Source organism: Gigantopelta aegis, chromosome 15 (assembly GCF_016097555.1).
Source record: "Gigantopelta aegis isolate Gae_Host chromosome 15, Gae_host_genome, whole genome shotgun sequence".
Classification (NCBI taxonomy): Eukaryota; Metazoa; Mollusca; class Gastropoda; order Neomphalida; family Peltospiridae; genus Gigantopelta; species Gigantopelta aegis.
In genome coordinates, this window is record NC_054713.1 from 458,122 (window position 1) to 472,065 (window position 13,944).

Here is a 13,944-nt window from a genome sequence, read left to right on the forward strand (position 1 = left end):
CGGACCAGTGTGTTGTAATCTGGAAGATTTTAAGCCATCTCGTTGGCTGTAGGGATGTTCGGACCAGTGTGTTGTAATCTGGAAGATTTTAAGCCATCTCGTTGGCTGTAGGGATGTTCGGACCAGTGTGTTGTAATACGGAAGATTTTAAGCCATCTCGTTGGCTGTAGGGATGTTCGGACCAGTGTGTTGTAATACGGAAGATTTTAAGCCATCTCGTTGGCTGTAGGGATGTTCGGACCAGTGTGTTGTAATACGGAAGATTTTAAGCCATCACGTTGGCTGTAGGGATGTTCGGACCAGTGTGTTGTAATATGGAAGATTTTAAGCCATCTCGTTGGCTGTAGGGATGTTCGGACCAGTGTGTTGTAATACGGAAGATTTTAAGCCATCTCGTTGGCTGTAGGGATGTTGTAATATGGGAAAATGCAATCTGATTAAAATTAGCTCCACTGGTTTAATATTACCTGTGGATCTAACAGCACCCCATTGGAGCTTTCATTCGACCAATCAAAACCTTACTTGTAAACTCATGCCAGTGATTTGAAAAGAATTTGAAAACTGGGATTATGCAGAGGGTATACGAAATGATTTGGGTGAATTACTAAGTATGCCAGAAACTAATTTCAATATAAAATTTTATATACAATTTGTTTCAAGACGAAAAACAAAAAACCATGATGGTATAGCCACAAAATCTGTTTATACTAGTACACAATCCAGAGTTTATTGCTGCACTTTTCCCCCTGTTTTTTAATGTTGAAATAGACCAACAAGTTCGCCTATTGCATAAATAGTAAATTCCGATATTTTTAAAATTTGTATGCTCCCAAATAATGCTATAAACGGCAAAGTGACATTGGAGTCCACACAATGCTGTTAGATCTACTAGTAGACCAGTAGAGCTAATTTTAATCAGATTGGGGAAAATGCCATTGGTCAGAGGTCAGATTAAATGTTCATGACAAAAAAACAATAAAAAAATTCTACATTTAATACTTTATCTGTTTACAAAACCAATGAACAACACTCGAGAAACATAATGTTTGTAATGTACATGTTATAGATAGGACATCAGATAAACCTATGAACAACACTCAGCAATGACATCAGATAAATCTATGAACAACACTCGGCAAAAATATAATGTGTGTAATATACACATGTAACAGATAGGACATCTCATAAATCTATGAACAACACTCGGCAATGATGTAATGTGTGTAATATACACATGTAACAGATAGGACATCAGATAAATCTATGAACAACACTCGGCAATGATGTAATGTGTGTAATATACACATGTAACAGATAGGACATCTCATAAATCTATGAACAACACTCGGCAATGATGTAATGTGTGTAATATACACATGTAACAGATAGGACATCAGATAAATCTATGAACAACACTCGGCAATGATGTAATGTGTGTAATATACACATGTAACAGATAGGACATGTCATAAATCAATACTTGTTAAGCGGGTGCACAGTATTCATAATGAGCATTCCCCACCCCCCCTTTTGTGGACCCACCCCTCTAAGAAATCAAACAAACACACACAGACCAACACACACACACACACACACACACACACACACCACACACAGAGACGGACATAAAACAGTTTAGGGAACAATGTATTAATGTTCCATAATCTGCAAAACAATAACAACACTGAACATTTGAGAAGTTAAGAAAATATGAGATTTTGTCTCTTGGCCAGTTCCAACTTTGTGTATTTGTCAAGAATTTTTGCCAAAGGTCTTAATACATGTATAACATTTTGCCTGTTGGCAAACGACATCATCGCATATTAGACAGTAATTAAATGTTGTTTAAACCAAAGTGTCTGATTCAGACTGCAGTTACTAAAAAGAGAAAAACAAGAACACAACCAAAGACAGACTATATATATATATATTAAATTAGAAAATTATATCCAAGATTACCCACAGTCCTCATCACTTGTCCAATCAAATCACAGCTAACATTCATCTGTCTGCATCCTGCTCCAATCAAAATAAGTGTTCACTGAAAACCACCACTGGGTCGGACTTTACTAGTTCTTAGAAACGCAAATCTCTTTCAGGGTTATACCAATCATTAAAACAAGCATTGCTGAGCCTTGCTTTCAAAAGAGTCCAAACATTTGGTTAATAGGACATTTTATTTACTTTGGTATTTTCTGATCACTATATCGCAAGAATCGTAACTGCACGAATTGTCTACACCTGCACTCTTGTCTATACCAGCACTCTTGTTTAAACCAGCATATTTCATCGGTCCCAAGCGAATCGGGTTTAGAGAGTCCACTCTATAATATATATATATATATATATATATATAGTCAAACTTCGATCACTCCACCTTCGATCTCTCGATCTGAAGCGACTGTCCCGGCCGAGTTGCTATACAAACTAGTAATAACGACCTTCGAAAACTCAAACTTCGAAAACTCGATAACCTCGATCTCTCGACCTAATTCTTTGGTCCCGCCATAAAGATATAATAGAGTATGCACCTCTAAAACTTGACGCATGTGGATTGATCAAACTGTTGTTGCTGATAGTATTTTAAAGACGAATGTATTGTCAATCATGTTAAACAAGTGAAGCATGCCTGTCTCGGATGGTCTTGGCTGTCGAGGATTAGGGTGATAATTACAGAATAATAGATCGCTGACTAAGCGGAACGAAATGATCCTATGTTTGGTAATCGGTGTTCATCTGTGTTGGAGCGCCTCGCTACGTAATACTTAATTACAGACACAGGGTCTGGTTAACTAAAAAAATAGTATTTGTAATAATTGTTAGCGCTGTTTGTTTTTGCTCTCAAAGGCGTGAATCGCATCAAACTTTAGCTTTTCTATATATGTATCAGTTAATGTTTATCAATTACCAGTCATTTAGTTATGTTAAAAATGTATACATCACAGATCGAGCCATCTGGGGAAGAACCCGGTAATGTAGGGTTTGCCAGATCGGTTTTAAAAAGTTCTGCTTTCTTGTCATCCAAGCAATCTTGCATAGGGCCCAGAAATGGAGGGTGAGGTGACTGATATATTAATTCGCCTTTCAACTGTGGATGCATAGTTTTTAGAGTTCAGAGGTAGGCAGCGAAGTGCACACTTCTTACAATATTAAGTGAAATAAACCAGCTGCAATGCAGTTTCAAATTTGAACTCTTATATATTAATTTCAAAAACTCGAACTCCCTGAAACTCAAACTATTTCCTCGTCCCCTTCAAGATCGAGTTATCGAAGTTTGACTGTGTATATATATATATATATATAAACACACACACATTAAATTAGCAAATTTAATCTAATCAAAGTACAGCTAGAATTTATGTCTGCAGCTTGATGCACTCAAAATAAGTGTTTACTGATAAAAGGTCACCTGTATGTCACAGGTGCACGTCAGATCCTTCTATTGGAGAAAAAGCAGAGACAATGTAAGATCTAGTAAAAGGATTTCTTTATGAGATGATAAAAGCCCACTTCAACTCTAGAGTTAGGATCTCCTCAAGAGAGGCTGTCCTCCTACAGACAAGACACTAGATATCAATCTTTTACCAAATCCCCAGTTCAACTCTACAGAGTTAGGATCTCCTCAAGAGAGGCTGTCCTCCTACAGACAAGACACTAGATATCAATCTTTTACCAAATCCCCAGTTCAACTCTACAGAGTTAGGATCTCCTCAAGAGAGGCTGTCCTCCTACAGACAAGACACTAGATATCAATCGTTTACCAAATCCCCAGTTCAACTCTACAGAGTTAGGATCTCCTCAAGAGAGGCTGTCCGCCTACAGACAAGACACTAGATATCAATCTTTTACCAAATCCCCAGTTCAACTCTACAGAGTTAGGATCTCCTCAAGAGAGGCTGTCCTCCTACAGACAAGACACTAGATATCAATCGTTTACCAAATCCCCAGTTCAACTCTACAGAGTTAGGATCTCCTCAAGAGAGGCTGTCCTCCTACAGACAAGACACTAGATATCAATCGTTTACCAAATCCCCAGTTCAACTCTACAGAGTTAGGATCTCCTCAAGAGAGGCTGTCCTCCTACAGACAAGACACTAGATATCAATCGTTTACCAAATCCCCAGTTCAACTCTACAGAGTTAGGATCTCCTCAAGAGAGGCTGTCCGCCTACAGACAAGACACTAGATATCAATCGTTTACCAAATCCCCAGTTCAACTCTACAGAGTTAGGATCTCCTCAAGAGAGGCTGTCCTCCTACAGACAAGACACTAGATATCAATCTTTTACCAAATGCCCATTTGACTCTGCACTGTGCAGAGATAAGGCCGTGATCATTATTACGGTTTTGTTGTTCAAATTTAAAGGGTTTCTCAATGTACACCTAACCATTCATGTTTTGTCTGTAAGGGGCTGGGAGGTGTAATCCGCACGGGGCCATTTCATAGCTTCTGATAACAGTTTTAGAAAACACACCCTCGACTAACAATAATGGTCAAGGAATTGGCTAATCACAAACACAGTCTGAACTACATAGAACATCATCTGTTTGGAGCGAAATTTATAGTGGTTGAGACATGCCACTCCGGAACAATGTATTAAAAAAACAAATTCAGCAAGGGGGGTTCGACTTCTAAAATCCATCCCCTGTGCAGGAAATTTAGTATGGGTGTACTAGACTGGCGAAGTTTATGGAGGGGTCAAGACTTGCGGGGAGGGGTTGACCTCCACAATCCACCCCCTGCACACGCGCCTGTGTTCTCGTGGCCTAAGCTAATTACAGTGTCTCAACTACACAGAACAACATTCAGTTTAATGTGATGTACGTGTGTCTCACAGAATCAGCTAATTATACAGACAGGATTTCTAAGAGTCTGAACTACACAGAACGTCCATTTAATTACATACGTGATATACATGTTGGTCCTGTGTTATCAGCTGACTACACAGAACGTCCATTTAATTACATACGTGATATACATGATGGTCCTGTGTTATCAGCTGACTACACAGAACATACATTTAATTACATACGTGATATACATGATGGTCCTGTGTTATCAGCTGACTACACAGAACGTCCATTTAATTACATACGTGATATACATGATGGTCCTGTGTTATCAGCTGACTACACAGAACATACATTTAATTACACACGTGATATACATGATGGTCTGGTGTTATCAGCTCACTACACAGAACATACATTTAATTACACATGTGATATACATGATGGTCTGGTGTTATCAGCTAACTACACAGAACATACATTTAATTACACATGTGAGATACACAATGGTCTGGTGTTATCAGCTAACTACACAGAACATACATTTAACTACACATGTGATACAGATGATGGTCTGGTGTTATCACTTTCAACAATTCAGCTTTCAACAGTCTCACACACTCATTAAACAAGTGTCGTCAAGATCGGTTTATGCTGATAAATGGAGCATTTTCATCTGTCATCACGTGTTCTGAAAAGAATGAATGAATGGAAATAAAGGAAAGGAATGTTTGTTTACCAACACCTCAGCACATTAAAAACTGGCTACTTTGTGTCTTTGACACGAGGAAACCAGATGACACGACATGGGATACTTTTTTATTACCCATATGGTTAAAAATATCTTGGTACACTAGAACGCCCAATGATATGTCCCACTAGAACACCAAGTGATACGTCCCACTAGAACACCAAGTGATACGTCCCACTAGAATGCAAGTAATACGTCCCACTAGAACATCAAGTAATACGTCCCACTAGAATGCCAGTGATAGGTCCCACTATAACACCAAGTAATACTTCCCACTAGAATGCCAGTGATATGTCCATCTAGAACACCAAGTAATACATCCCACTAGAATGCCAGTGATATGTCCCACTAGAACGCCAAATAATACGTCCCACTAGAATGCCAGTGATACGTCCCACTAGAACGCCAAGTAATAAGTCCCACTAGAATGCCAGTGATACGTCCCACTAGAACGCCAAGTAATACGTCCCACTAGAATGCCAGTGATACGTCCCACTAGAATGCCAAGTAATACGTCCCACTAGAATGCCATACGTACCACTAGAATGCCAGTGATATGTCCCACTAGAACACCAAGTAATACGTTCCACTAGAATGCGAGTGATACGTCCCACTAGAACACCAAGTAATACGTCCCACTAGAATGCCAGTGATACTCCCACTAGAACACCAAGTACTATGTCCCACTAGAACCAGTGATACGTCAAGAACACCAAGTAATATGTCCCACTAGAATGCCAGTGATAGGTCCCACTAGAACACCAAGTAATACGTCCCACTAGAATGCCAGTGATACGTCCCACTAGAACGCCAAGTAATACGTCCCACTAGAATGCCAGTGATACGTCCCACTAGAATGCCAAGTAATACGTCCCACTAGAATGCCATACGTACCACTAGAATGCCAGTGATATGTCCCACTAGAACACCAAGTAATACGTTCCACTAGAATGCGAGTGATACGTCCCACTAGAACACCAAGTAATACGTCCCACTAGAATGCCAGTGATACTCCCACTAGAACACCAAGTAATATGTCCCACTAGAATGCCAGTGATACGTCCCACTAGAACACCAAGTAATACGTCCCACTAGAATGCCAGTGATAGGTCCCACTAGAACGCCAAGTAATACGTCCCACTAGAATGCCAGTGATATGTCCAGAATGCCAGTGATACGTCCCACTAGAATGCCAGTGATACGTCCCACTAGAACACCAAGTAATACGTCCCACTAGAATGCCAGTGATACGTCCCACTAGAACACCAAGTAATACGTCCCACTAGAATGCCAGTGATACGTCCCACTAGAACGCCAAGTAATACGTCCCACTAGTGCCATATGTCCCACTAGAATGCCAGTGATATGTCCCACTAGAACGCCAAGTAATACGTCCCACTAGAATGCCAGTGATACGTCCCACTAGAACACCAAGTAATACGTCCCACTAGAATGCCAGTGATATGTCCCACTAGAACACCAAGTAATATGTCCCACTAGAATGCCAGTGATACGTCCCACTAGAACACCAAGTAATACGTCCCACTAGAATGCCAGTGATACGTCCCACTAGAACGCCAAGTAATACGTCCCACTAGAATGCCAGTGATACGTCCCACTAGAATGCCAAGTAATACGTCCCACTAGTCCCACTAGAACACCAAGTAATACGTCCCACTAGAATGCCAGTGATATGTCCCACTAGAACACCAAGTAATATGTCCCACTAGAATGCCAGTGATACGTCCCACTAGAACACCAAGTAATACGTCCCACTAGAATGCCAGTGATACGTCCCACTAGAACACCAAGTAATACGTCCCACTAGAATGCCAGTGATACGTCCCTATAGAACACCAAGTAATACGTCCCACTAGAATGCCAGTGATATGTCCCACTAGAATGCCAGTGATATGTCCCACTAGAACACCAAGTGATATGTCCCACTAGAACACCAAGTAATACGTCCCACTAGAATGCCAGTGATACGTCCCACTAGAACACCAAGTAATACGTCCCACTAGAATGCCAGTGATAAGTCCCACTAGAACACCAAGTAATATGTCCCACTAGAATGCTAGTGATACGTCCCACTAGAACACCAAGTAATACGTCCCACTAGAATGCCAGTGATATGTCCCACTAGAATGCCAGTGATATGTCCCACTAGAACACCAAGTAATACGTCCCACTAGAATGCCAGTGATACGTCCCACTAGAACACCAAGTAATACGTCCCACTAGAATGCCAGTGATATGTCCCACTAGAACACCAAGTAATACGTCCCACTAGAATGCCAGTGATACGTCCCACTAGAACACCAAGTGATATGTCCCACTAGAACACCAAGTAGTACGTCCCACTAGAATGCCAGTGATACGTCCCACTAGAACACCAAGTAATACGTCCCACTAGAATGCCAGTGATATGTCCCACTAGAACACCAAGTGATATGTCCCACTAGAACACCAAGTAATACGTCCCACTAGAATGCCAGTGATACGTCCCACTAGAACACCAAGTAATATGTCCCACTAGAATGCCAGTGATACGTCCCACTAGAACACCAAGTAATACGTCCCACTAGAATGCCAGTGATATGTCCCACTAGAACACCAAGTAATACGTCCCACTAGAATGCCAGTGATATGTCCCACTAGAACGCCAAGTAATACGTCCCACTAGAATGCCAGTGATACGTCCCACTAGAACACCCAAGTAATACGTCCCACTAGAATGCCAGTGATACGTCCCACTAGAACACCCAAGTAATACGTCCCACTAGAATGCCAGTTATGTGTCCCACTAGAACACCAAGTACCAAGTAATATGTCCCACTAGAATGCTAAGTAATACGTCCCACTAGAATGCCAAGTAATACGTCCCACTAGAATGCCAGTGATATGTCCCACTAGAACACCAAGTAATACGTCCCACTAGAATGCCAGTGATACGTCCCACTAGAACACCAAGTAATACGTCCCACTAGAATGCCAGTGATATGTCCCACTAGAATGCCAGTGATATGTCCCATAGAACACCAAGTAATATGTCCCACTTGAATGCCAAGTAATACGTCCCACTAGAATGCCAGTGATACGTCCCACTAGAACACCAAGTAATACGTCCCACTAGAATGCCAGTGATAAGTCCCACTAGAACACCAAGTAATACGTCCCACTAGAATGCTAGTGATACGTCCCACTAGAACACCAAGTAATACGTCCCACTAGAATGCCAGTGATATGTCCCACTAGAACACCAAGTGATATGTCCCACTAGAACACCAAGCAATACGTCCCACTAGAATGCCAGTGATATGTCCCACTAGAACAAGTGATATGTCCCACTAGAACACCAAGTAATACATCCCACTAGAATGCCAGTGATACGTCCCACTAGAACACCAAGTAGTACGTCCCACTAGAATGCCAGTGATATGTCCCACTAGAACACCAAGTAATACGTCCCACTAGAATGCCAGTGATACGTCCCACTAGAACACCAAGTGATATGTCCCACTAGAACACCAAGTAGTACGTCCCACTAGAATGCCAGTGATACGTCCCACTAGAACACCAAGTAATACGTCCCACTAGAATGCCAGTGATATGTCCCATAGAACACCAAGTCCCACTAGAACACCAAGTAATACGTCCCACTAGAATGCCAGTGATATACTAGAACACCAAGTAATATGTCCCACTAGAATGCCAGTGATACATCCCACTAGAACACCAAGTAATACGTCCCACTAGAATGCCAGTGATATGTCCCACTAGAATGCCAAGTAATACGTCCCACTAGAATGCCAGTGATATGTCCCACTAGAATGCCAAGTAATACGTCCCACTAGAATGCCAGTGATACGTCCCACTAGAACACCAAGTAATACGTCCCACTAGAATGCCAGTGATACGTCCCACTAGAACACCCAAGTAATACGTCCCACTAGAATGCCAGTGATACGTCCCACTAGAATGTAATATGTCACTAGTAATACGTCCCACTAGAATGCCAAGTAATACGTCCCACTAGAATGCCAGTGATATGTCCCACTAGAACACCAAGTAATACGTCCCACTAGAATGCCAGTGATACGTCCCACTAGAATGTCACTAGTGCCAATACGTTCCAAGTAATACACTAGAATGCCAGTGATATGTCCCACTAGAACACCAAGTGATACGTCCCACTAGAATGCCACCCCAAGTAATACGTCCCACTAGAATGCCAGTGATAGTCCCACTAGAATGCCAGTGATAATACGTCCCACTAGAATGCCAGTGATATGTCCCACTAGAACACCAAGTAATACGTCCCACTAGAATGCCAGTGATACGTCCCACTAGAATGCCAAGTAATACGTCCCACTAGAATGCCAGTGATACGTCCCACTAGAACACCAAGTAATACGTCCCACTAGAATGCCAGTGATACGTCCCACTAGAATGCCAGTGATATGTCCCACTAGAACACCAAGTAATACGTCCCACTAGAATGCCAGTGATACGTCCCACTAGAATGCCACTAGTGATACGTCCCACTAGAATGCCAAGTAATACGTACTAGTGCCCGTCCCACTAGAATGCCAAGTAATACGTCCCACTAGAATGCCAGTGATACGTCCCACTAGAATGCCAGTGATACGTCCCACTAGAATGCCAGTGATACGTCCCACTAGAACACCCAAGTAATATGTTCCACTAGAATGCCAGTGATACGTCCCACTAGAATGCCAAGTAATACGTCCCACTAGAATGCCAGTGATACGTCCCACTAGAATGCCAGTGATACGTCCCACTAGAATGCCAGTGATACGTCCCTATAGAACACCAAGTAATACGTCCCACTAGAATGCCAGTAATACGTCCCACTAGAATGCCAAGTAATACGTCCCACTAGAATGCCAGTGATATGTCCCACTAGAACACCAAGTAATACGTCCCACTAGAATGCCAGTGATATGTCCCACTAGAACACCAAGTAATATGTCCCACTAGAATGCCAAGTAATATGTCCCACTAGAATGCCAGTGATACGTCCCACTAGAACACCAAGTAATACGTCCCACTAGAATGCCAGTGATATGTCCCACTAGAACAAGTGATATGTCCCACTAGAACACCAAGTAATACATCCCACTAGAATGCCAGTGATACGTCCCACTAGAACACCAAGTAGTACGTCCCACTAGAACACCAAGTGATATGTCCCACTAGAACACCAAGTAATACGTCCCACTAGAATGCCAGTGATATGTCCCACTAGAACACCAAGTAATACGTCCCACTAGAATGCCAGTGATACGTCCCACTAGAACACCAAGTTATACGTCCCACTAGAATGCCAGTGATATGTCCCACTAGAACACCAAGTAATATGTCCCACTAGAATGCCAGTGATACGTACCACTTTGTGATATAAACGTCTAATGATATAAACTAAAACTGATTCTTAGTAATAAATAGAATATTATACTCGCTACCATTTCGTATCATGTTTATGTCCCTTATGAAATAATGTTTATTGTCACTCGCTAAAGCTCATGACAATTGAAAATTATTTCACTCAGAACATAAACATGATATGAAATGGAAACTCGTTTAATATCCTATAAATATTCAGTTCCATAGCTGATAAATTGAAATAAAGCACTTGCCACTGTGCGAGTACTGCACGTGTATTGTGATGTAAAGTGGAATATACCACTGTGCGAGTACTGCACGTGTATTGTGTTATGAAGTGGAATAGACCACTGTGTGAGTACTACATGTGTATTGTGATGTGAAGTGGAATATAGCAGTGTGAGTACTACATGTGTATTGTGATGTGAAGTGGAATATACCACTGTGTGAGTACTGCACATGTATTGTGCTGTGAAGTGGAATATAGCACTGTGAGTACTGCACATGTATTGTGATGTGAAGTGGAATATAGCACTGTGAGTACTGCACATGTATTGTGATGTGAAGTGAATATAGCACTGTGTGTACTGCACATGTATTGTGATGTGAAGTGGAATATAGTACTGTGTGAGTACTACACGTGTATTGTGATGTGAAGTGGAATATAGTACTGTGTGAGTACTACACGTGTATTGTGATGTGAAGTGGAATATACCACTGTGTGAGTACTACACATGTATTGTGATGTGAAGTGGAATATAGTACTGTGTGAGTACTACACATGTATTGTGATGTGAAGTGGAATATACCACTGTGTGAGTAACTACACATGTATTGTGATGTGAAGTGGATATACCACTGTGAGTACTACACGTGTATTGTGATATGAAGTGGAATATAGCACTGTGTGAGTACTACACATGTATTGTGATGTGAAGTGGAATATACCACTGTGTGAGTACTACACATGTATTGTGATGTGAAGTGGATATACCACTGTGAGTACTACACGTGTATTGTGATATGAAGTGGAATATAGCAGTGTGAGTACTACATGTGTATTGTGATGTGAAGTGGAATATAGCACTGTGTGAGTACTACACGTGTATTGTGATATGAAGTGGAATATAGCACTGTGTGAGTACTACATGTGTATTGTGATGTGAAGTGGAATATAGCACTGTGTGAGTACTACACGTGTATTGTGATGTGAAGTGAATATAGCACTGTGTGAGTACTACATGTGTATTGTGATGTGAAGTGGAATATAGCACTGTGTGAGTACTACATGTGTATTGTGATGTGAAGTGAATATAGCACTGTGCGAGTACTACATGTGTATTGTGATGTGAAGTGGAATATACCAGTGTGTGAGTATTACACGTGTATTGTGATGTGAAGTGAATATAGCACTGTGCGAGTACTACATGTGTATTGTGATGTGAAGTGGAATATACCACTTTGTGAGTACTACACGTGTATTGTGATGTGAAGTGAATATAGCACTGTGTGAGTACTATATGTGTATTGTGATGTGAAGTGGAATATAGCACTGAGTACTACATGTGTATTGTGATGTGAAGTGGAATATACCACTGTGTGAGTACTACACATGTATTGTGATGTGAAGTGAATATAGCACTGTGTGAGTACTACATGTGTATTGTGATGTGAAGTGGAATATAGCACTGTGCGAGTACTACATGTGTATTGTGATGTGAAGTGGAATATACCACTGTGTGAGTACTACACATGTATGGTGATGTGAAGTGAATATAGCACTGTGTGAGTACTAAACGTGTATTGTGATGTGAAGTGAATATAGCACTGTGTGAGTACTACATGTGTATTGTGATGTGAAGTGGAATATAGCACTGTGAGTACTACATGTGTATTGTGATGTGAAGTGGAATATAGCACTGTGTGAGTACTACATGTGTATTGTGATGTGAAGTGAATATAGCACTGTGTGAGTACTACATGTGTATTGTGATGTGAAGTGGAATATAGCACTGTGTGAGTACTACATGTGTATTGTGATGTGAAGTGGAATATAGCACTGTGCGAGTACTACATGTGTATTGTGATGTGAAGTGGAATATAGCACTGTGCGAGTACTACATGTGTATTGTGATGTGAAGTGGAATATAGCACTGTGCGAGTACTACATGTGTATTGTGATGTGAAGTGGAATATAGCACTGTGTGAGTACTACATGTGTATTGTGATGTGAAGTGGAATCACTGACTCTGCTGCGGGAGGCGGACGGGATCCTTGTCGCTCAGAGTAATCTGGTGGAGTCGATTTCGAAACCGGTATCGCACAAACAGCGTCTTCTCCTCCGCCAGACACGGGTCGTAGAAACCAGGCAGACCACTCTGAAACAGTCAGTAGTCATAACAACAACAACAACAACAATACTAATATTGATGATGATGATGATGATAATAATTATTATAATAATAATATTGATAATGATGATGATGATGATTATAATAATAATAATAATGATGATAATAATAATACCAACAATGATAATGATATACTGAACAGCATTGAAAACGCACCACCAAGAAATGTTTGGTTTTCGAAAAGAATACCTGAGCAATAAATGTTTTTGTTGTAAACAGCATTAGATGGATGATTGATAATGACAACAAACTGAAAAGGATGCACAATCATTGATTAGTTTTAATTCATCTACATATGAAAGAGACGTGGGGTCACAATGAAAAGTCAATAGCGCATATGACCACCACGATAAGTCTGCGAATAGTGTTCTGGGGGGTAGCATTCCACTCCTGCTGTAGTGCAGTTTCCAGTTCTCTAAGGTGATAAATTAGGGGACAGTGCTGGCCATCCACGCAAAGGGACATTATTGTTCGCTAGATACTGTTTTGTAACACGTGCTGTGTGCGCTCGGCGCTGTCTTGCTAAAATGTGTGCATATCCCGAAGCTGATGAAAGAAGGGAATGACGTGATTTTGCAAGAC

At 41.1% G+C, this 13,944-nt stretch overlaps 1 protein-coding gene across 1 annotated transcript in view; it reads right to left on the reverse strand.

Moving 5' to 3' along the window:
• Nucleotides 1-987: 987 nt before the first annotated feature.
• LOC121390249 (dnaJ homolog subfamily C member 11-like) overlaps nt 988-13,944 on the reverse strand; it is a 42,658-nt gene continuing 29,701 nt past the window's right edge. The window contains exons 16-17 of the mRNA XM_041522032.1: nt 13,200-13,329; nt 988-5,482 (exon numbers count right to left, since the gene is read on the reverse strand). Of these exons, the coding sequence (XP_041377966.1) occupies nt 5,430-5,482; nt 13,200-13,329 (183 nt within the window). The 3' untranslated portion in view covers nt 988-5,429. The remainder of the gene's footprint in view (nt 5,483-13,199; nt 13,330-13,944) is intronic.